The 24,987-nt window shown below is 44.5% G+C and overlaps 1 protein-coding gene across 1 annotated transcript; it reads left to right on the plus strand.

Moving 5' to 3' along the window:
- The first annotated feature begins 412 nt into the window (after positions 1–412).
- On the plus strand, positions 413–23,028 carry mical3b (microtubule associated monooxygenase, calponin and LIM domain containing 3b). The gene is given in 33 exon segments (XM_025899808.1): positions 413–556; positions 3,078–3,424; positions 3,690–3,897; positions 3,974–4,090; positions 4,539–4,640; positions 5,005–5,160; positions 5,249–5,349; positions 6,170–6,427; positions 6,506–6,621; positions 6,704–6,830; positions 6,958–7,051; positions 7,552–7,699; positions 9,210–9,406; positions 9,644–9,744; positions 9,822–9,884; positions 10,470–10,643; positions 14,679–14,841; positions 16,543–16,643; positions 17,135–17,201; positions 17,352–17,511; positions 18,018–18,166; positions 18,254–18,322; positions 18,759–19,192; positions 19,195–19,330; positions 19,406–19,479; positions 19,620–19,691; positions 19,845–19,895; positions 19,978–20,223; positions 20,318–20,411; positions 20,513–20,563; positions 20,643–20,742; positions 20,813–20,886; positions 21,020–23,028. Coding segments are annotated over 32 exon segments (4,452 nt in total). The 5' UTR covers positions 413–556; positions 3,078–3,160; the 3' UTR covers positions 21,205–23,028.
- Positions 23,029–24,987: the final 1,959 nt, after the last annotated feature.

Raw genomic sequence — 24,987 nt, forward strand, 5'->3', positions numbered from 1 at the left:
CAAACGGGGTTATTTAAGATTCTTCACACAGACCCTGATGATGTCAGGACAGTTTCTGCACTGCAGTCCTTGTCTGAGTGATCACGTGATTGCTGATAGGTTCCCACATGAGCTCCTGTCTCTGTACCTGTGGGGCTAATTATTAGTGATGGTGTTATTTACACCTATGAAGTCTGAGGTCACATGACCAATCATGTTTGATCCTTGCGATGTGATGAATGTCTCAGTGATGAACTCTACTTCATCACTAAAAAAGATGATCTGAGGCTGCTGCTCAGCTCCCGTTAAGCTTGTTAACTCCCAGATTACCATCAGGATCCGCTCTCTGTCTGACAGTCAGGGGGCGGGGCTTGCCTCAATCTAACAACGCCCCCTGACCTCAGCTACACACTGTGTGTGTCAGTGCGCCTGTTTGACCAGCTTTATAAGTTTCAGACACTGTGAGGACATTTGACCACACTGACAGGAGTGTGTCTGTGTGATTAAAGTGGATTAGTGTGTGCTGGGGAGCAGCAGCAGTCGGAGGCGAGCAGCAGGCGGCTGGCAGCTCTGAGATGTGAGTACATTTCTGTCTGTTTCCATTCAGTCTGCAGAGAGGAAGTAAAAGCAAACTTTTATTTTTTGAGTCACAGGTGTGTGTGTGGTGGGGTTGAGTTTTTCTGAGTGCCATAGAGTTGAGCTGCAAATAAAAAGGCTGCAGAAAGATTCAGAGTTTGCTGTAAGCGTGTTTTACACTCAACTGAATAAAGAACAAGATGATGCTGAATCTTGAGAAAGAAAACCAAGCAGCTTGATGTCTATTTGGTCAGTTTGAAATATCTACTGCACGGTGAACAGAGTGAGACAAAGTACTCCAAACGGATATCAAGAAACTGCTGCTGATAAATCGTCTTCACTTTCATTCAGATCTTTGACTCAAACTTTATTTAAACATTAAACTGTGGTCTCACTCTCAGCTGTCCGTCTGAAGCACAGATAATCAATAGACTAATAAATCAATTACTCTCCTCTGTGTTAAATCCAGTAAAGTGAAACACACTCAGATCTGCTGCTGTTTGTCTGTCTTTGTGAGGTTGTCACCTCAGGGGTCAGAGGTCATGACGGTTTAGGTTATGAAAGCATCGTGTCACTGAGGGTCCTCACAGAGGCAGACAAATGTGCGTGTTGGTGCTTGGTACTGACAGGCTTGCTCTGTGAGCCTCTTTGTTTCAAACACATACTCAGGCTGACGGCTGGTCATGTGACTACAACACAGCGACATCATTATCATTTAACTCGCTCTGAGATGATGATCAATAATCTGATCAGTTTCAGTGATCTGAGGTTTTGCTGTTTGAATGGTTTGACGTCTCTGCAGTGAACACTTTTAAAAACATATTTATTGATTTATGTGCTGAAATGGTTAATGGATTATTTATTGATGTTTTATTCTGAAATTCAAACAGAGCTGAACAAAAAGGGTTTTCTAGTTTTAATTTCCAGTGCCATGTCTGTAGAGCTGCTGTGTTATTTTCAGCAGTCGTCTGAGTGTCTGTGAACGCAGCCTCGGTGTAGCAGGAGTTTATCAGCAGGGGGTCTGGACTCCATCCAGGTCGTCACACCTTCCCTTCAGCTGCTCTGTCACATTAAGTCCAGGTTGTCACGACGACAGAGTGCACCCGGCAGTGGAAGCAAATTCTTTTATTCCAGAGCGCTGTTGCTGACGTCCCATTTACAATAACTTTAATTAACTGTTAACAGTCAGGAAGCACGCCACCAAACCGCTTTGCTCAGAATGTCAGATCACACTTTAAAAGGTGTTGGATGCACAACAGGACCTCAGCTCTGCACGCGACACAGCTGACCATCAGATTGAGCCGACTCTGTGAGCATTTCAGGTAAAATGGTTTAAATCGCGTCTCACACAAAGAAGTATAAAGAAGTATTAAGACCACATTAAGAAAAAAAAATATTGTTCACAGTTTTGAGATTAAAGACATAATTCTATTCTTAGAAAAAAAAAACGGAAAATGTATAGATTACAGCTGTTTCAGGACAAAGCGCCACGGCTGCTGTACCCTCTGAGGTAGTGAGGTCGTACTTCAGGATCAGTTTTAGTTAAAGGAAGAAAATGATTTATCTTTCAGCTCTGGCACACGATCAGCATGACGACGCTGAAGAGTTGGTCAGCTTTACACAAAATCCAACAGACATAAGATCATCGATGGTCACAGCCTCGTGCAGTAAACGGGATAGATGTTGTATCACAGGACGGCTGATCAGTTTGTTTCAGTGACTCATCTACACGAGGCGTTTTATAGAGGGGAAGCAGCTGTAGCAGTTTTTCTTGAAACATCTTTTCTCAACATTTAGACTTTATTTTCAAAACGATAAACAATATTTGTTTTTCCTAATGTCACCCCAATACTTATCACTACTTCGATACCCACACCTCACTAAATCATGTTTTTCCACCTGTGAGACATCATTAAGTTGAGCTTTGTAGCTTCTAAAGAGGAGCTTAGGGTGCTTTCATGTGCTCCTGTTTTCTTTACTGAGTAAATCTGCAGGTAATTCGAAATGCTGTCGCTCGCTCCTTACTGGATAAAACAGAGTCCAAAAGCACTTACTACTGATGTCTTTTTGTCTACGTGTTAAATTTTCTGTTATCTTAAAATTGTTTCCTACGAAGCATTGACTCTTGTGAATCGTATCTGTGGAAAGCACTATATAAACACTAATGGTAACATTAACTACAATCTGAGAGGGAGAAACTTTTCCCACCTACCTCTGAAGTACTCCAAAGTTCCTCTAAAAAAACAAAAAGGTACTCAGGACTTAAAAATTGTGAGAGTTCTGCTTTCCTTTAAAGCATCCAAGTGTTTTTCCTTTGTTTTCCGGTACCTGCACTTTAAGTATCACCATGAATCAGTAAGTATTTTCTGTACTGTCTCAGGCTGTATCTGTATTTGTAATTGGGGGTGAGCCATAGGAAGTAGTACACTGATACAAACCTCACAAACAGCGCCTCAAATTTTAAGCTTTTATCCGCAATTAGGCATCATAGTCTGTAATTCCACTTCCTGTCCTTTCACCAGACAGAAAGCGAGCTGGAGATCACAGGTGACATCATCAGCAGGTGACATCCTTCCCATGGTGCCCTGCAGCCTCAGGGGTCACCATGGAAGACCAGTCTTTCCCAGAATGCCAAGCTCAGGAGCTGTTTGATGAATTTGTATCAGCATCAACCTGCAGGGCGGCAATGCGCTCCTTCAGCCAGCTTTGTGAACATCTGCAGCTGGACCCGAGCACTGCCGAAAGGCCACTGTACCGACCGATTAAACGCCGCCTCAACTACTGGAGGGCGAATGGTCTGTGGGCCAAGCTGGACCGGAGGGGGGCGCAGGAGGAGTACCAGAGGGCGCGAGCCTGCAGCGATGTGACTGTACGTGTTTAAAAAAACACAGCAGGAGCTTCGGTTCAAACATACTAAGACATGTTACTCAGTCATTTTATTAGGATCACCTTACTACTTTATAGATTGACTGTTCATGGCAGAGAAATGAAAACAGCATTCACAGATTTTGGTTTTTGGTCTTTGGTCTTAAAGTGATGTGACCTTGAACTGTTGATATAAGGCTTTACTTTAAGGTTTAAAAAAAAAAGAAGAATGTGTCTGATTGTCTGTTGTCTCCTCTCTCGCTGGCCAGTGTGTTATCATTGGCGCAGGGCCTTGCGGTCTGCGGACAGCAGTGGAGCTGAGCTTCATGGGCGCTCGAGTGGTGCTGCTGGAGAAGAGGGACACCTTCTCCAGGAACAACGTGCTCCACTTATGGCCCTTCACCATCCACGACCTGCGGGGCCTCGGTGCCAAAAAGTTCTATGGAAGGTTTTGTGCCGGCTCCATCGACCACATCAGTGAGTCAGCATTCTGCTTCTGTCTGATCAGAGCAGCCAAACCATCCAGTCAGCACTTCCCGTTTCCTGTCTGCAGGTATTCGCCAACTGCAGCTTGTCCTGCTGAAGGTCGCCCTGCTCCTGGGGGTCGAAGTTCATGTCAACGTGGAGTTTAAAAAGCTGGTGGAGCCAGCAGAGGACCAGCACAGACACAGTACGGCCTAAGAGTTTGAACAAAGGTCTACTGTATGAATAATTAAAGCCAGACAATGCTGTATGTATTGCTGGAAGAAAACTGAAGTGTGTTCACAGCTCACAGTTACAATTTTTACATGCAAACCGAGTTAAACTGTCAGCCAAAGTGACAATGGAGGTATAAGGCCTGAAGTCAGAAAAAATTTTACCTAGAGTGAAAGTGTTGAAAGAAATCATTGGTGTAACCTTTGAAGCTAAGATGTAGAAAACACAGAATCTGAGTTTTAGAGGACAGAAATGCTGGAAGCAGGTGAATAGTAGCCATCATCAGGGTCCATAAACTGAGCTGCAGAATATGTGAGCAAAAGAAATGAAAGACAGACAGTATGTATGAATTTATCTTTCAGTCCCAAAAGCACTTAAAATGTAGATTCCTCAACTTTCTGTGTATCTATGTACCTGTCCAGAGCTGGGCTGGAGAATGGAGGTGAGTCCAAAGAATCACCCTGTGAGTCAGCTGGAGTTTGATGTAATAATCGGAGCAGATGGACGCAGGAACACACTGCCAGGTACAATAACACTACCAGGTATAAAAACATAGTCATGTAAATCAACATCATCAACCATCATAGGCAAGTACAACAACATCATCAGGTACAACAACTTCAGTTCTTCTAAGGGTTTTTGTGTCTTCCAGTCCATCAGAAAGTTGTAACCTACTTTTGAATCAGTACTGCACTTTTTCTCGGAGTCTGATGGAGGTTAATCCACCTTCTGTAAATCTGAACCCTGACTGCTATATAGAAACAGCATCAAAATAACATTTCAGACTGGTATGATACTTCTCTGGACTACGTGCTGTTCGACACCCCTTTCTAAAATGTGGACACTGTGTACCTGACCATGTTGTCCTGTATCCGTGTGTGTGAACAGGTTTCAGGCGTAAAGAGTTCAGGGGGAAGCTTGCCATCGCCATCACAGCAAACTTCAAGAACAGAAACACCACAGCTGAGGCCAAAGTGGAGGAGATCAGCGGTGTGGCATTCATCTTTAACCAAAGGTTTTTCCAGGAGCTACGACAGGAAACTGGTTTGTTCCTAAAAATTAACACACACCCGGAGTCTGCATTCAGAGACTCTAGGTGTGTGTGATGTTCACCTGTGTCTGCCTGTTTTAGGGATTGACTTGGAGAATATTGTGTACTACAAAGACGACACACACTATTTTGTGATGACGGCAAAGAAACAGAGTCTATTGGAAAAAGGAGTCATTCTGCAGGTAACACACACACCTGGAATCATTCTCTATCCATTCCTCCGTCTATGAGCTGAGTCATGAACCCACACCATTGCTGTTGAATAATTTTAGCACTTCAAGATGAATCTCATCCAAAACTTGCATCTTGCTCTCGGGGAGCTTCTTAACCACCCCAGCAGCGTCTCCAGTGAAACTGCTTCGTCTGAGTTTTCAGACTTTCTTTACTCTAGTCAGTAGTCCTCCACGTGGCCTCTCTAAACTCCTTCCACACTGATTTGATTTTGACTATCAAAACCACAGCTCTTTCTAGCTTCCTGGCACCTCTCTGCTTTTCAGCAGACCCAGAGGTCAACCAGAAAGGATAGTTATGGCCCACATCTGTTCATATCTGCAAGGTTTTTGAACATGGCTCACTGCCCCCTCCTTATCCAAGGATACATGACAAATTCTCCTGGAGGTGAGAGTGAAAACCCTCATTTACATGGGCTTTTCAATTCACCTTCACCACCTGTTTGGGTTTACCAGGTATGTCTGGAAGCCTTCCAGAGAGTTCTGAAGATAGTTACCCTGAACCGCACCCAGTCATGGACCACATATCCAGGTCTTGTTATCAAACACTTCTCAGTAAGCTCTGCTCTCAGGTCTACCTCCAGGAGGGGGCTTTGGTTTTCCATTTCAGGCCAAGGTATTCATAGCTCTCAGGGTCACTGGGTAATACAAACCTTTCCACCACATTAAATCGGCTGACAGTTGTGACGTAATTCTGCCTGAAGTCACATTCCTCAAACAAACTCACATAAACCTGAAATAATAGTAGATGCCTTTTGTTTTTTTCCTTTAGGATTTTGCAGACACAGAGCTGCTCCTCTCTCGAGGGAACGTTGACCAGAATGCATTGCAGGCTTATGCCCGTGAGGCTGCAGACTTCTCCACCAATCACCAGCTGCCAGCTCTGGACTTCGCCATGAATCACTATGGTCAGCCTGATGTTGCCATGTTCGACTTCACCTGCATGTATGCATCAGAGAACGCTGCTATGGTTCGCCAACGCCACGGACACCAGCTGCTGGTCACACTGGTTGGAGACAGCCTGTTGGAGGTGAGACAGGTGGAGGTAAACAGGCTTCTGGAAGTTAGATACCTTGATTAATTACAGGGTCTTCCTGTCTGTCTGCAGCCCTTCTGGCCAATGGGGACGGGAGTCGCTCGAGGGTTTCTGGCAGCACTGGATTCGGCTTGGATGATACGAAGTTGGGCTCAGGGCGCAGCTCCTCTGGATGTCCTGGCTGAGAGGTGAAGACACACCTGGACAGGATATATCGGCTGTTCTCTCACACCTGGCCACATTATGTCTGTTTGTGTGCCTTTCCTACAGAGAGAGTTTGTACCGTCTCCTCCCTCAGACGACTCCAGAGAACATGCAAAAGAACATCACTCTGTACTCTGTAGATCCAACAACAAGATACATGAACACCAGCCCTTTGACCGTCACACCTGCCCAGGTAAACACAGAGAGAGAAGGGCTTTTTTGTCTCTGTTGATGATGTTTAGTTGGACTGAAGAATTTAAAGCTGAATCAATAAACAAGTAAGAGCTGCTCCTGTATGAAGGGATTTTTTTTGTCTGCAGGTGAGGCACCTGGTTGACACAGGAGAAGAGGCGGGGCTAACCACAGATTGCAGTGATATCATCCGGCTCCCCTCCCCAAGATACATCAGACAGGGTGGGATAACTTTACTCTGAAGATGGTTTTTTGTTTTGTTTTTTTAACTACAGTCTGATGGATGAGCGTTAGATTGAAGTGTTTTAGTTCACAGTCTGACCTGATGGTGGCAGCATTGTCTCTCTGTCCCAGTTGTTAAACAGAGTTTACAGGATTCAAAGTAGAAGAGGTTGTCACTATGACAAAGAGACATCCACACTGTCCATGACTGTCATTTTCAGCACAATCTTCCAGCATGTTCTTTTATATATATATGTGTGTGTGTGTATATAAAAACCTTGATGAGCTTCATTACGTCATTTTCAGGAACAGATCTAAAAAAATAGAAGATCTGACAAACTGTCTAGGAAAGCCTCAGACTTCAGCTGTCTTCAGGGAAGAGCAGCAGGGCTCCCAGCAGCTGATGAAGGATATCCAACTTCCTGTTTGAGATTCTGTTTAAAAATGCTCTGAGGATTTCATCTGACTGGTCCTCTCTCTCTTTCTGTCTCTTCTCACAGAATCCTTCTCTCAATCCAATCAGCTGCTGACTTGGTGTCAGGAACAGACTTGTGGTTACCATGGTGTTAATGTTACTGACCTGACTACTTCCTGGAGGAGTGGCCTTGCCCTGTGTGCTCTTATCCACCGATACCGACCTGATCTGATGTAATTACTTTTAGTTAAAACTGCTTTGAGGACAGTTTCCATCAGTCTGTGTTTGGGATTTTAGTCACATGACTTTTAGTCACATGACTTTTGGAAAAAGTTCATTCAGACCTACCGTATTTTCTGCACTATAAGGCGCACTTAAAATCCTTTAATTTTCTCAAAAATCGACAGTGCGCCTTACAATCCAGTGCGCCTTATGTATGAACTCTGGTTGTGCTTACTGACCTCGAACCGATTTTATGTGGTACATGGCGCTCAAAAATTTGTCAAAAAAATGTTTTATTACAACTTTGGTAAGCTATGAAGCCGCACCGCTTGATGGATTGTCGGAGGATTACGGCTACCATAGTCAGGAGCCTTGCGTAGTAATCTGGGTCCAAAACTCTGTCCGCTTCAGGTCCCAAAGTCAAACGAACACTGCTGCATCACTGAGAGTTAAAAACCATCTAAATTCTTTCATCTTTAATAAAATGATCAGCGTTGCTGCTTTACCAGGTGTAACAATTAAGTTTAATATCCAGGGATCCATGAAAACAGAATTTATTACATTTAACAGAGTTAGAAGTTAGCAGGAAGTTAGCTCGCTAGTTTCCATCTAAACATGATATACCACGTTCTGACTGAGAGATTTCTCAGAAGAATTTAAAGGTAAAGCTCTGCCATCACTTCCAACATAGATGAAGACCGAAAACTAAACAGCAGTTACTTTTGTAGGGTTACTGAAGTTGGACTAGCTTTTATATAATGACGTGTTACGTGATCGCTAGCGACACAGCTATGTTAGCATAACATAAACACAGTGAAGCTGGAGCATGAACGGTAACTTTTTTCCACTTGATAAAAGTTAACGTGAGGGTTCACGATGGTTAGGGACAAATTCAATCGCATGGCAGGATGCTGTAAATGGACCAAAGTTCACTCAGGAGAACAACTGAGATAATCCATCCACAATACGAGGTTAGTCATTAATATATTGCAACAACACAGGAGTAGAGCAGCTGCAAGAGAATTCAACATTAATGAATCAATGGTACGGAAGTGGAGAAAGCAAGAAGAATGAGAAGAGTAAAATTAGACTTATCTGACTTTTTTTTTTTTTTGCTTAATGCGCCTTATAATCTGGTGCGCCTTATAGTCTGAAAAATACGGTACTCAGAATCCGGAGGGACAAACTACGTTGTGAGACATCCTGTTGGACTGAACAAAGAGATTCATGTCCTGTCAGAAACAGCTTCCTGTGTCATTATGTGAGAAAACTTCATCATCAATAAAACAAGCTTCAAGAGCAGTGAAAGAACATGGTGCAAAAGTCAACAACTTCTAAATAACAGAAAGTTTACTATATCAACCTTCTGTGCTTCACTCATGTACATTTACCCATGAATAATTTAAAAAATAGAACTAAAAGGTCATAAACATTTGTTCATGGAGTTTAGAGGGGAATGGTCCTTTAAAAGTGAGAGTTTTGTTTCTTCTGAGCTCTGAGTTGACTCCTGCCTCTCCTCAGAGACTTTGATTCTCTGGACAAGTCGTCAGTGGAAGAAAACACTCGACTCGGCTTTGATGTGGCTGAACGAGAGTTTGGGATTTCTCCATTGATGACGGTGGAGGAAATGTCGTCTGTGGAAGAGCCGGACTCTCTGTCGATGGTCATGTACCTGAGTCAGTTTTACCAACTGCTCAAAGACTCGCCGCCCCCTGCAGGTGAGGCTGCACACTGCTCCCGATCAGCCATTCTGCTGGAAAAGGGCTGATAAAAAAGACGTGGTAATCCACAATGTTGGACTGGTGCATGTAAAAGAGAAAAAAAGACCAAAGGTTTTTAAAAATCCACTCAATTAAAACAATTGACTAAAACAAAAGAAAAAAATCTTAGCGGGAGACTTCAAACTGAACAGACGAGTTTATAATACACAAATGAATTAAACATGTTTGTTTCAGGCTGCCTGAGGCACATCACTGACCTGCGATCAGCTCTCATTGCTCCCGCCTCCCTCCTCAGCCGACTGGGAACCAGTTTGTCCAGGAAGAGAAACCCAAAGGTAGCGTAGTTCCACCTCCTCATACCTGCAGTCATCCATGTGAAATTAAAGATGGTAATAATTTGTGGTATCTGCAGGAGCATGGGGAGGCATTGGGTAAAAGGAGGAAGACCAGTCAGCAGAGGCGAGAGCAGCAGGAGGTCAGTGTCCACTCTTCACTTCAAAATCAGTTCATGTTAATCTATTCAAATCTTTTGAATCTTTAACCAGAACCAGACATTGAAGGACAGAGAGCGTTAGACATTCAGATCGGAGATGGTGAGCGGTCCGGCTGTCCGTCCATTTTCTTCGTCTTATCTAGTTCAGGGTCGGGGTTCAGATGAAGACTTTTTTTTATTCAGCAAGACTCACAACTGAAGACAAATGCTTCTTTTTCACTCTGATGACCCTTTTCAGTCTCTGTAGGCCATGTGACTCAGGTGGAGATGGAGAAGCTTTGATCACCAGGGCCTGATTATGGCCTGGAGTATTGTAGGAGCTGGCCACTCTTTCTCTCTTCAGTGTGGACTGATGGATGCAGCCTCTTTGCTCATTTACACACCACACCACTGATGGCGAGGATGCCACAAAGCTGACACCAGCACAGTGTCAGGGCCAAAGGTGGAGCCGCTGATGTCACTGTCTGTGGGAGAAGCCACCTCAAGAAACTCACCACTGTTTGGCAGCTGACTGTCTTCTGATGACTATGACCTGATTTTTTTTTTAATGGATATTTTGTTTTGCAGTCATGTGACCTGAATGGTGATGTTGAGAGCCAGTCATTTGAGGAGGAGTTTGTGGGTGGGGCCAGTCGATCCAGAGTTCGTTTAATGGCCAATCAGCTACAGGCAAAGCTGGATGAAAGTTCATCTACCTGCAGGACATCTTCTTCTCCTGCTTCTGCTGATTTCTGTCGACAAGTGAGAGCGTGCTGATTTCTGATCAATCATATTGATTTCTGATGGTCAAATAGGGGTTGTGGACATGATGTGTGTACTATTCATGTTTCTTTAAACGCAAACACCCCGTGTTAACCAGCAGGGGGAGCTATCCAGCCTCCCTCCAGCCTCCGAGCCAGCAGACATTCAGCCGACTGCAGCTCCAGTTCACTCGTCATCATGGAGGCCGGTAAAGACCAGTAGAAGCCAGTAGAGACATGTTGGAGTACTGATAAACTACATTTTTACTTTAAAGATTCATTTAAGAGGATGCAGGTGGCTGGATGGTTAAAATAAATAGATAATTTCCCTTTTCCTGTCTGTTGATACTTCTGAGATCCTCATGTGCATCACACAGATGTTAGTTTGGTTCGTGAGAAGTTTCTTTCTCATGGATTCATGTGCTGGACACACAGGGTGATGTAACTATTGAACCAAATTGAGTTTTCGGTTTGAATTGAGACCCTTTAAAGAGGACTTCTTTATGGTGCGTGGTAGACATCACTGATTGGTTCAAGTGTTGGTTCTAGCCTCCTGCATCGTCACAGTTTCTGCAGAGTCCAGACTGCAGATGGAATAACGTCTGCTGTCTCTGCCAGAAAAAACGAACTCTTCAGCAGGAGCAGATGAGTTTTCGGTTCAAACAGAAGCTCAAGGCTCAGGCAGTTCTCGATGGGGACGAACAGGTGCCTGAGCAAATACCTGAACAGGTATCTCTGATGAGTCGGTGTGTTTGTGTGCTGAACGTAGACCCCTCCCCCTCGTGGTGCTCTGGTTTGTTCGGGCCTTGGTGTCCTCCGGCTGCACTCGTGCTCGTCAGCCTGAACATCCTCAGTGGATCGTTGAGTCCTGCAGGGCTGTACCGATCGCCTGCTTCATGTGATCAATAACAAAGTGAGGCTCATGAATGGCTCCTATTGAGCAGAGGAGCTGTTCTCAGATCAGCCTGCAGCTCTGATGTGTTTGCTGACTGAGCACTTTGTGCGGCTGGACTTTCCCTCCATCTGCCGCTGTGTTTTCAACCAGCATCACAAGCAGGGCTTATTTTCCTCTCCTCTGGCTGCCCCATCACTGAAAACAAGTTAGATCTCCTGGAAGATTCACCTGGTCGTGGACGGTATGATGTCCCACAGCTTCGATGTATCGTGGCCATAAACCCTGATCAGGGTGAAGAAGCTGGAGTTACTCTCATGCCTCAGATGTTACCGCCAGCTTTGATATAAAACTAACCCCAATATTTCACTCCGAAGAGTACAAACACAAAGACACTAAATAAATTCTGGAGACGTGGAGAACTAATCAGACGAGAAGGTAAAACGTCACATGTGAAAATTCCTGCTTAAACACCAGAACGCTGAACGTGATGCTGGTAAAAAGCACTTGATATCCTATCAGTCTCAGTGGTGGATCAAGGGCCTCATTTATAACTACTGCATAGTGTAAATCTAAAGGGGTCTCACTGGTGTTAGTTTCTTCACACTCAGGTGTGTGAATCAAAAAACAAACTTCTGGAAACAGAAGTTACTTCCACACCAGCATCTTCCTTCCCTTCTTTAACAGTCTCACCCTCACATTTCCTACCCTCACCCTAACCCTGACCTTGAGTCTGTATGCTGCTGATCATGGTCGCCTTGAGGCGACTTTTGTTGTGATTTGGCGCTATATAAATAAAATTGAATTGAATTGAATTGAATTAAGGTTGTTTTCACACCTGCAGTGTTAGCTAGTTTAAATCAACCTCTGGTTTATTCTCCCTGTCCATGCGGCTCGTTTGTGCAGGTGTGAACACAGTAATTGCACTCCAGTGCAGACCAAAACAACGGAACCAGCTACCAAGTGTATGTTACAAGTTTGAGCTAAACACCATCCGGTTTGTATTAGAGATGGACCGATCCGATATTACGTATCGGTATCTATCCGATAGTGACATAAATTACTGGATCGGATATCGGCGAGAAATAAAAAATGTAATCCAATCCATTAAATATCAAAAAAGCACCTCACAAAACTTGCGACACGGCGTAACTCAGCTCATAACCGTAGCAAGTCGGAGCAGTATGCTTCACGTGATAGAGCAGCTGCGTATTTGTAGCCTCGCTACCAAACCAGCATTTCATCTCCGAGGAAGTTATCCCAGAGAGAAGTAAAGCAAGTGTGTAAGTTCATCTCTGAATGTTTGTAAAGCATTCCCATGTTAAGCTTAACAACCGATATATGGAGCGACTGCCTCTCTCTCTCCCTCCTCTTCCTGCTGCTACTTCAATCTGAAATTGCTTAACGATCAGCTGATCGGCTTTTCTGTCGCGAGTCTGTCTCTCTTCTTTGTTTTTGGCCCACTTTGCACCAGAAAGAGGAAACCAGCGGCGGAACAACAGCAGCACGTTTAACCTTGATAAGCTGTTGTTAGAATTTATTTAATATTACTTTCTACAACAGGATCCTTTTCTACGCAGCTGACGGCTGGTAACTGTGCAGGGGCGGATCTAGCAAAGTTTAGCCAGGGGGGCCGATAGGGCATTAACAGGGAAAAGGGGGCACAAAGACATACTTTTCTTTCTTATTCTCATTTAAATTATCTAGCTTTTAATAAGTAATTATCTGAATCTTACACCCAAAGTTTTAATCTGATGTAAAATGTATAGAAGTCCATTACTGTATATAGTAACTGTTAAGTCTAATATACCCTAGTAAGCTATACTACTTTTTCCTTTGGGAAGGTACCATCTGTGAATTCTGCAATTCTGTTGAAGAAAGATGTTGAATCTATTTAATTATTCTTGAAAAATAATTTATTTATGTGCATTTTTTTTTCACCCTGCATCAAATTAAAGTTGATGCATCATCAGGTGGAGGGTGGGGGGTGGTTCCCTATTTTCTTTTGCTGGGAGTTTGCAACCCTATTAGTTAGGTTGCTTAATATTTCTGCTAAGTACTCTTTAAAATACCAGAATAGGAAGGATGGAGCAGGTTTAAGTTTATTAGATTGATCAGTGTTGCTGAACTATGAAATATTTTGGGTGCAGTGTATTTTTTACATACAAGTATAACAGAATAGCTTTAGTGTTGTTGTTTATTTAAACTTGAGTATGAACTTATACAAAATGCAGCAAGATATTAAAAAAACAGTTTTATTGATTAAAAAACACACTATATCGGATTCATATCGGTATCGGCAGATATCCAAATTTATGATATCGGTATCGGACATAAAAAAGTGGTATCGTGCCATCTCTAGTTTGTATTCTCAGTGCAGGAAGGTGCTATAGACGTGCAAAGGTCTGTACGGGCTAGCAGCTAGCATTAATGTCTCCAAGTTCTATGAGCGGACTGAAGTGAAACAAGCAAAACTACAAGTTTTAAACTCATCAGCTGAGTCGGACCAGAGGAAACGAGCTACAGGTGTGAAAACGTCCTTTGAAGCAGATGATGTCAGGGTTCAGGTCTCGCTGTCTTTCCTGGATATTAAAAGTGAATATATGGAGTTCATTTTCAGCTCACTGCACAGGTTAACTGCAGATGAAAGGATATGGTTCACTATTTAATAAATGAGGCCCATGGTCTGTGGCTGTAATGTGTCTGTGTCTGTCTGGCTGATCAAAGTGCCTTCAAATGTACACGGGTGGCGTGAGCTCACTGGCTGAGCAGATAACCAGTCGTATGCAGAGTCAGGAGGACGGTGGTGGGGTAAGACTGCTTCAGTATTCTGCGTCTTGTTCACTTCGACTCTTTGACTTTGTTTCAGTCAGCTGAAGTGAAGAAGATGTTGTCATAAATCAGCTGACAACTCTGCCTGGTGTCCCAACCCAACTGATGATGGAATTCAGTTTGCTGAGACTTTGTTTCCTCGTTTCTTTTTTCTTGTGGTTCATTTTTCATGTCCTAATGTCTCCTTTCTTTTAGCTTTTTAGTCTGTCACCTTTCCTTCCATCCCAGCCTTGTTTCCTTTCCTCCACTCTCACTTCCCTTCCTTTAACCTTTGTTTGTTTCCTCCATCTGTTGCTGTGTGTGTCCCCGCAGGTCTCTTCCAGCTGCAGTCACATCTGTTTCTTCTGTAAGCAGAGGGTTTATGTGATGGAGCGTCTCAGTGCCGAGGGCTTGTTCTTCCATCGCAGCTGCTTCCAGTGTGGTTCCTGCAGCAGTCCCCTCCGCCTGGCCTCGTACACATATGACCAGCACGCCGGTCAGTGCACTCACACCCCCCTCCTCCACCCTTGTCTCCTGTTGGGGTTTAGGTTTTGACAGGTTTCCATGTTCAGCAGGAAAAAGGAGAGGTTTTCACTCGCCTTCTTTGGGGACCAACAATGACCTCAGAGTCATGAAACACATTTTTAGAGCCAGTGTCTATCTGAGCAGATCATCGCCATTGACCCTCAGAATAAACCTCCAGTTTGACCCTCACCTCCAGGAGAGAAAACAGATGTCTGACTTTGAGATGAGACCATAAGAGACAGAGTTGATATGGACTTTCTCATCCCACACACTGAAAAACTTCTATTGATGGCCCTGGTGTCAGGGTGATGACATCACAAACAGGGTTGTGGCAGTGACAGAACGTTAGATTAAACCTGAGTGACAGAGCTGAACTCATCGGTCTCATTCCTGAGGCGTGGTATCAGACGATATCAGACTCATGACTAAGCGGAGGATAAAGTCTCTCTGTGTCCAGCACACAGATAAATAAAGTTCACAGTTAAATCTGTAGCTTTATTGACAATGAGCAACAAAAACAGGGAGCAGCATGACATCAGATAAAATGATCCAATCAGAAACCAGAGAAGAAAAGACAAAACGGCCTAGTTTGCAGATAAATTTGTTTGTTTTTGAAGAGCGTCAATGTGGGCGGGGGGGGACCTGTATCAGTCTCCACGGTGTCTTTGAGGTCTTTGGGGATAAAAATGGAAACGGCCTCATAAACAGGCAGCTTGATGCAGAGAACACTGCCGCGTTGTTCAGCAGTCAGCAGTTCTCTGCAGACTCAAACACTGGCCTGTGGGCCAGATCTGGCCTCCTGATGAAGATGTGTGTCCCTACCAAGAGCTGAAGTTCTGCTCTCACAGTATGAATGTTTTCACGTGGACTACCTACTTGGACCCAGACTCACCTGAGACTCGTTCCATAAACGTGTACGGGAGGGCAACAGGTGGTTCTCCTGTGGCTGTGGGTGGAAGAAGGACCCCTTGAGTGTCTGAGTGGACCGGGTAATGAACAGTTGATGAAGCCCGGACCCCCTGCTGTGGGTCAGACCGCCGACAGTTTGAAGTCGTTTTATTTGCAAGATAGATTTCATAAATGAAAAAGCAACACAAACCTTCAGAGACACAGGTCCACACTCACCTCCGTACTTCTGTAAGTCGTTAGCAGATTCATAATCGTGTATCAAAAAACAATCTGATTACTGTCTGAGTCTCAGGTCTGCCGATTCGTGAGTGGGGAGAAAATGTGTGACCCCAGCAACACAAAACCTGCCCTGCAGACTCGCTCTGATTTTTCCGCCCATCACTGCAGTAATCTGATTACTGTCAGGTGGTGGTGTCATGTGATCGGCGAGCTCAGTTCAGGACGCCATGGCAGCCCCGAGCCTCGCCGCCACACGTTTCCACACCATATTTTTAACCACACAAAGTGTCTATTGTGGGTCTGACAGCTGAATTCTGCAGCTCAGCAGCCAATGAGAGCACAGGGGTCACATGACCGATGAGTTTGAAGTCAAGGCGGGAGTCGGTGTGAAGGTCGCTATAAAAACATGAATTTTGGGAAGCTTTCAGAGACGAGGGCTGCAAGATACCCTCCACATCTGTCTGTGTGAGATACCTGTGTGTGAGAGACACACACCTGTCCTGAACACCTGTCCTGACATCGTGTCTGTCGTCCTCTGTCTCAGGGAGGTTTTACTGCCTGCGCTCCGAATGTCACCTAAGCGCTCCAGCCGTGAGGAAGAGGCCGACGCCGTCTGACAGAGCTGCATCACACCGAACGTCAATCGTAAGAACCACTTTTACTTTCATTGTGATATTACCTGTGTGCACCTGACCTGCAGGTGTGGGTGATGTATTAGTTCAAGCCCTGGAAGATAGAACAGGTGATCAGATGCTTTCCAGGTGTTTTAGGTGGTAATTTTAGTTGGAGGTCACGGTGGTGGTGGTGTTGTGTGGCTGGACCTTGAATGGAGTGCTGACAGGAGCAGCTACCTGCCTGTGGAACAGATCAGTTCAGGTGTTCCTGTTCACGGCAGGTAGGCTGTTCAGGATCATCACTGTTTTAGCGAGTCCGTACAGAAGATCGATCGTGCCAGAAATGTTCAGTTCAAAAATAATAAAAACACATTAACAAAAGAAATAATGACACAAGGAAAACTAGAACTTTCTTCAATCACCTGTATAACTTTTTACTGAAAAATTACTGAAAAATTTGGATTTCTAGAGTTGGGAATAATTACAGGACTAATAAATAAACTCATATCTTTGTCTTTGAAGGGGTCCCAGAGCTCGGCGCCATCTCTGTCTGACTCTCTGATCTCAGCAGGCCGCCGTCCATCCTCAGGTGAGCTAGCTTCACCTGTGTGTGTGCTTTCAGTGTCCATACGTGTTCACACTGAGTGCGCTCCTTAAACGGGAATCAATGTGGGCTTTAGTGTGTCTGTGTGTCTGTGTGTGTCTGTGTGTGTGTGCGGCTGCGTTGGTGTGTTGGCAGCTGCTTCTCTACTGGCGGTGACGCCGGAGAGGATCGAGCTGGAAATCTGGCGCCGGAGCTCAGAGGCGGAGCTGCAGGAGGAGCTGGAGGAGGTTTCTGAGGAGGTCCTGAACCTATTCAACCTGAGCACCGACAATCAGACGGGGTCCAGGTCCAGAAGGTCGGTAAACCTCAGGAAGTAGAAAAAACACAGACACAGCCTCGGCTTTAATAATGCTTCAGCCTTTCTGCTGAATGCTGGGAATCACCGCTCCATACGGGGGTCAGTAAACACGTCTTGGATGTAAAGAACTGGAGGTCACACACGTTTTACTGTAAAAACTTAAATATGAAATATTTTGTGGTTTGAAAAGTAAGAATTAATAAAGAAACTTAAATATTTACATCAAAATAAAGATTACAATAAAAGTGAAGTTTTTTAAATTTATGTTACATTTGTGTCTTTAGACCCTGCAAAATTTTAAATGTTGTTGTTTGAATTTTTTTTTTTAATTTTGTTTTGACTTTTGAATTTAAAATTTTGCCTTTTTAAAAAAAATTCTAGTCTAACCTGTAAATATTTAATCAATCTAGCTATGGCTCTAATTCTTTTATAATTTCACTTTAGTTTGTTTGGTTGGCAGTGTTGGTCCTCCATCCCAACTGTTTTATGTTTCCTGTTTTCAGTTCAGAGTCAGACATGGAGGAGGAGGCAGAGGGAGGAGGCTGTGTAACCTCAGATGAGACGAGATCTTCATCGAGAGAAACTCTGCAGCTTTACCTGAGAGTCCAGGAGGAGGAGGAGGAGGAAGGCAGTGACATGGAGTCCAGCGATGGTGAGTTAAAGTCTTTGTGAGTTTTTGGGTGTGAAGTAGGGGTCTTGAGTTTGAGATGTGCTGTTGTCTGTCTCCCCCTGCTGGTAGAGGGGGAGTACGACCCCTGGGAGATGGAGCGCCGCTCGGGCTTATGGCTCCTGTTAGAGGAGGAGACAGGTAGCACCTACCTGAACCTGCTAACAAACTCCTTTTATAAAACCACAGATTTTAGAATAACTGCCATCATTTTAACATGAATGTTTAACTCTGTGCGTGTGTGTTTGTGTGTAACAACAACAAAATTTAAATTCTAATTTCATTAAAAATGGAATGAAAGGACAGCAGAGCTCCATGGGAGGATCAGAGGATGGGGACAGGAAGTTATTAAAACACTGACCTGATGAATGTGTGACACAAAGTTTAAAGTCAGCTTCCTTTTCGTTGTGAGCTCAGCTGCTGCTTCTAAAGGCCGTCGTTCTAATCTTTACTCTCGCTGCCTCACATTCATTCACATCAATAAACATTAATATTAAAAGGTGTGTGTGTGTGTGTGTGTATGTGTGTGTACAGAGTGCATATACACATTATTTCATACACTATCTCCTCCCTTCAGAGGTGGAGCTTCCTCCTCACAGCTCTGACACACCTGTTCAGCCTGACTCCACCTCTTCCATGAACTCATCTGTGACTCCACCCCCTGTCGCCACCACCGCCAGCACAGCCTCCTTCATCACCACACCTGACTCCCTCACAGTGAGGACGGAGCCAGAGCACCACTCACACCTGCCGTTGTCATGGAGACACCTGCTGCCAGTGGGCGGGGCTCATTTGACAACATCACGCCTGAACTGCCGCAAAATAGGCCCCTCCTCCTGCAAGAGAAAGGGGAGGGGTCAGAGGAGGACCCAGGGACATTTAGGAGGAGGAGGAGGAGGGGACGGCGAGAAGCTCATAGCCTGCCCCCTAGACTCCTCTTCCCCCCCCTGCAGCCTGGGGGCAGGGCTCTCCTCTTTAAGATGCTCAGAGAGGCTCCTCCCCCTGGGCAGATGGAGCTGGGAGGGGTTGGAGCCAGAAATCTATTAAAGACTGTGTTTTCTGGAAACAAGAATGAGGAGAAGAAGAAGGGGGGCAGGACTTTACCTGCAGAGAGGGTGAAGGAGAAAACAGCCAGTCAGAGATTCACAGGTGACCATAATAACAACACCTTTAGTCACTGTGATGTCACTGTGATGATGTAATACCTGTACCTTCTTTGTCCAGATGTGAGAGCAGAGGTGTCAGATCTTGATTCATCCACTGTGTTGCAGAGATGTTCCCTGAAGCCCCAAAACAACGTAAGCACTCTGACCAATCAGAGTTCAGCATTATTCCAACCAATCTGAGAACTAAATCATACCCAGACTCACTAAGGGATAGGGATAGAGGTCAGACTAACACCTAGACTGGCTCTCTCACCTGGAGTATTCTTTTGCAGCTGCGTTTGGAGTTGCTTGACCTGACCAATGAAATTCAGAGGGTTGCCATCGAGGAGGAGGAGAACCAGGAGGTATCACCTGACACACAATGACCAGACTGACTTTAAACTCGACCGACATACCGACTTGTTTAAACTACCCGAGACTTATATGGACGTAGATTCACGTCTCGTCCATCAGTTTGACTGTTTTCTGTCCTCCGTGTTTCTTCTTCCTGCAATCAGCCGCCATACGTTCCTCACGCTGTGGCTTTCAAACGATCATACGCCATCAAGGTACACACACCTGATCCTCTGAGGGTTGTGGTGGTCCAGCAGTTTCACTTCCTGTCCTGATGCTTATGCACTGTTGTTTCAGAGACGCCCTCTGAGAGACAGAGTCCCGCTACAGGACTCTGACGGCCAGTCTTCCTGCCCCACGGAGGTGGTGGGGGTCCTGGTCCAGCCGAAGGAGGCATCCAGTTTGAGCGTGAAGGAAACCATGTTCCAGAGGGAGTGTGAGGACGACGATGACGACCTGGACACCAGAATCACGCGACGGGTTCAGAGAGCCGCAAGGAGACAGGCCAAACAAGAAGAACTGAAAAGACTCCACAAGGCCCAGGTGAGGGTACCTGAGTCCAGCTGAGGTTACCTGAGTCCAGTTGAGGTTACCTGAGTCCAGTTGAGGTTACCTGATGTTATGTTCTCTGTCTTAGATGATCCAGAGGCAGCTGCAGCAGGTGGAGGAGAAGCAGAGGCAGCTGGAGGAGAGAGGAGTGATGGTGGAGAAAGCTCTGAGAGGAGAAGCAGGTACTGAAAATACAGGCCAAAGGAATACCTGAACTTACTTGGTTCTACCTGAACTCAGGTGTGCTTCTACCTGAATCCACCTGTGCTTGTGTTTCTGTTAGATTACTGGGGAGAATCCAGCCAAAGCGCAGACATGGAGCTTCACCTGGGAGGTCAGTTCACATGTCCGGTTACCTGTGGAGTACGTATACAGCAGATATTATGCGGCACTGAACCCGTTTTGCTGTGCAGGGCTCGGGAAACTGGATAATCCGCCGCTGATGCAGCAGTGGTTCCTGCTGGTCCAACAGAAGAACGCTCTGGTCCGATATGAAGCTGAGCTCATGATCTTGTGAGTATGTGACCTTTAACCTCTGACCTGGGCAGATTCCTGGGGTGTGATGGTTCTGGCTATGTTTCAGCGCTCGAGAGCTGGAGCTGGAGGACCGGCAGAGTCGTCTGCAGCAGGAGCTCAGAGAGAGGATGGCTGTGGACGGTAACACAGACAAGATCAGAGCTCACCTGCTCACCTGTGTGTTTCTGTGTGATGCTCACCTGTGTGTGTGTGTGTGTGTGTGTGTGTGTGTGTGTGTGTGTGTGTGTGTGTGTGTGTGCGCGCGCACATGCAGACCACCTGAAGGACGAAGAGCAGCTGGCTGAGGAGCGTCTGATCCTGGAGGAGATGCTGGAGGTGGTTGAGCAGAGAGACTCTCTGGTGTCCCTGCTGGAGGAGCAGCGACTGCAGGAGCGACAGGAAGACAGGGACCTGGAGCAGCTGATGGTGTCCGGAGGACTGGGACTCACCTGGACCTGAGGCAGTCAGACTTTCTGTCTCACCTGTCAGAGGTCTTTTATTTGCCTGCCTGCGGGGATGAGATGTGTAAAACTGCAAACTGTCAAGTTGACCTGAGGAGACTCTGCTTTAGTGCATGTAAACTGTCCAGTTGGAGAGAAACAATTACACTTATTAACTTTTTAAAATGGATTCATAAAAACTACCCACGAGCAGAAACAGGATGTCTTACTCTGAAATCAGCTGACCTCTAATGTTTCCTTAGAGGTTAGAGTCATCAGAGCAACTTGATGGATTAAATCCAGCAGAACCCAAACAGATACAGGATGGTCTGAATTGAACCATCTAATCAGGTGTGATGATGTCATTTACCCCAGAGAAGATGAGAAAACCTCCACTTTTCTGACTGCAGGAGTTAGCATTAATGCTAACAACCTGCATTCGCTATAGTGATGGAACACTGACATGGCTGCTAGCCAATACCATGCTACTGCTACTGCTAACCAGCTACCATAACCCACTGAGCTAGCTGTGTTGCTAGCTGGAGTAAAAGTAAGCTAATCTAAATGAAGAGGTGTTTGTGCAGCTTGTCCTGCTGCAGAGTTTAAATATTTCTAACTCCTCTAGAGAGGACACAAGAAGTCAGCTCATGCCACAAAAGAAGTCACCAAAGGTGGACTTTAGCTCTCAATGCTGAGCTATCTTAAAACTCCATTCTTTCTACTGACAACAGGGGTAGACTCCTCTGACCTGAGCTCAGTAAACTCTTTCCTGAGGAGTTTACAGTCTCAGATGCTGGTTTGAAGTCAGACCATGGGGGGCAGTGCTAAAACAGCTTGAAACTGAGGTCCAGTTTAAGATAAAGAAGGATTATTTTAAAGATCGATTATGCAAAGCTGCCCTAGCAGAGTGTGCAAATAAAAACTTGGAGCTGGTGATGGTCCAATCATCTGTGGATCCACAATCTAATCAATAATCACCTCTTTCACACAGATTTGAAGAGAAGAATACAATCCACAGCAAACGAGTATCCTTTATAGGGATCAGAATTTAGCAATTAGATTCCATATCGATTCTCATTTGCTCCATTTTAATAGTCATCACCATGGCTAAGCAGCATATCAAATGCATTATATTCATGCATTTGCATATTACATGCTGTGTGTCAAATGTTAGAATACAGTAGAATAGAATAGCCCTTTACTGTCATTGTCATACATGCACAACAAAATTGTGGAGGCTCCACCCCAGCTGTCAGGAATAAAATATAAAAACTAGACAGCAAGAGTTCAAGAATTCAAAAGCGGGCTCAATAGGCAGGCAGACTAATGAATCAAATTAATTCTACTAGAAACTGGTCGTCTACAAGAACTGGATCTCGATACCCATTCCTAATATTTAGATATTAAAACAGAGTATTTAAACCCTTTGAGACCAAACCCTCTGGTCTCATATCACTGTTTTAAAAACTCTTTTATAAAGTTTAGGCACTCTTAATTAAGCTAACACTTGCTAAAGATGTTTGAGCATTTCACAAACAGCATTTGTGGCCCTTTAGTAACTCAGGTGACTCCTGATGATGGCTGGGACCTGTGGACGTGGTTTTTGACTCAAAAAGTTTTTTTAACGAAAACTTTAATATTTAATAAAAAATGTTTTAAAACATCTGATGAACCATGTGACCCAGCCTCAATGACATTTTTATTTAACTGATTATTGATTGTGCCATCAGATCACCTGTGTGCCTTACCTGCCACCTGATCAATAACATGTGTTCATGCAACGATGATGGTTATTACTGTAACTCTGACTCTGTGCTGTGAAATAAACCTCTCATTTCTGACATTCTGGCTCATTTTCGGCTCATTTCTGCTCAGAAATTACATTTTATTATTATGATTGAATACAAACACATTAAGCTTTTTTGAGAAGATCGATGAACCATTCCTCCCTTATAACGTTTGATTGTTGAACATAAGTTGTGACTCCTCTACAGCTTTGTATTCAATGCACAGTGAGACAAAGATCTGGAAGCTTCAGTCACAGAGGAGTAAAAATTAAATCACCTGGCCTGCAGGTGATGCTGGTCGTCCTCCAGCAGGCCTCGGTTTGTAAGTAAGTAAAGTAAGTAAAATTTTATTTGTATAGCACCTTTCAAGATAAAAACCACAAAGTGCTTCACAGAAGCTAAAACATAAAAACAAAAAATTAACCAAAAGAAAGTTTAAAAAGATGAGTTTTTAGCTGTTTTATAAAAGAGACAACTGAGTTCACAGATCTTAAGCTCAAAGCTGTACATGTAGAGCACAGGTGTCGAAGTCCAGGCCTCGAGGGCCGGTGTCCTGCAGGTTTTGGATGTGACCTTGATCCAACACAGCTGATTCAAATGGCTAAATTACCTCCTCAACATGTCTTGTAGTTCTCCAGAGGCCTGGTAATGAACTACTCATTTGATTCAGGTGTGTTCACCCAGGGTGTTATCTAAAACCTGCAGGACACCGGCCCTCGAGGCCTGGACTTCGACACCCCTGATGTAGAGCATCTGAGCCTGTACACCAGTAACAAACAGCTGTTTGGATCACCAGATGTTCCAGTAGTTTGAACTTCCAGTCTGGCAGTTTCTGTGTGTTTCCAACAGAAACTGAAGACCAGGGCCCGTATCCCTAAAGATTCTGAGAATCCTCTCAGAGAGCTCCTAACTTAACCTAAAAATTCCTTGCCAGGAGTTTTAGCTTAGAAGTGATTCCAGAACATTTTCAGTGAACTCTGAGCAAGGAATGGATGGAAAATCCTATCTTAGTGAGGAGGTGTGGTTGACCCCGTTGCTAGGTATGAGTCATCATTTCAAAAGCCGTGATTGGTTGATCCTACAAGTGTGATGGAAATGAGCTTTTGGTGAGAATGAGCAAAGGATGTACCCTCAAATCAATAAACATAATTATACACTCTAATCTTATGCTGACTGTAATTGTAAATAATATTTCACATTCAAGAAAATATCTGGAAAATGAATAGTAAGCTGTAGGGGTTATAGCCTAACATTAGAATCTAAAATATGTGAAAACTTAAACTCATTACACCCTGTTCAAATAATGATTCGTGTCTTATTTGCTCATATTAATATCCTAGCTGGCATATTTTGTACTTTCACTCCCATATGGACCCCATTGAAAACAAGATGGCCTATCTCAAGGGGCTGTCCCTAATGAAGTAGAAATCACAACGTTACAAGTCCAGTGTGGTCTTAACGAGGGTAACACGGCTCAGCTTTTATCAATGTCTGTGATTGCTGGCTGGTCTATTTATAAAGGCTTGGTAACAAATATCCTACAAACATAGAAAATGGAGAAAAAAAGGACTCGCAAGCCGAACTGGACTGAGGAGCAAGGTTTGTTGCTGGCCCAGTTGGTGAACAAACATAAAGGTATGTTACAAGGAAAATTTGGCCCACTGTCACTAGCCAAGGCAAGAGGTGCGCCTGGGACACAATATCCCAAACAATCAATGCCTCTTTTCCACTGGTGGCGCGGACAGGTGACGATTGTGAGAAAAGGTGGTATGTGCTGCAGTCCAAGGCAAAAGATGAGATTGCAGCACACAAGCGGGAATCCTCACTCACAGGTGAGCAAAATATTATAGCCTACTACATAATCTGGCAACTTGCTCCTGCTGGCAAAGTTAATTTACATGCCTAAGTACTGTGTTCATTGACTGTTTCTTTCTAGGGGGTGGACCACCCGCAAAGCGGCTGTCCCAGGTGGCCGACACTGTCTTTCAAGTCCTGGGACACTCTGAGGTCAGTGT

This window comes from Oreochromis niloticus, linkage group LG17, assembly GCF_001858045.2.
Source record: "Oreochromis niloticus isolate F11D_XX linkage group LG17, O_niloticus_UMD_NMBU, whole genome shotgun sequence".
NCBI lineage: Eukaryota > Metazoa > Chordata > Actinopteri > Cichliformes > Cichlidae > Oreochromis > Oreochromis niloticus.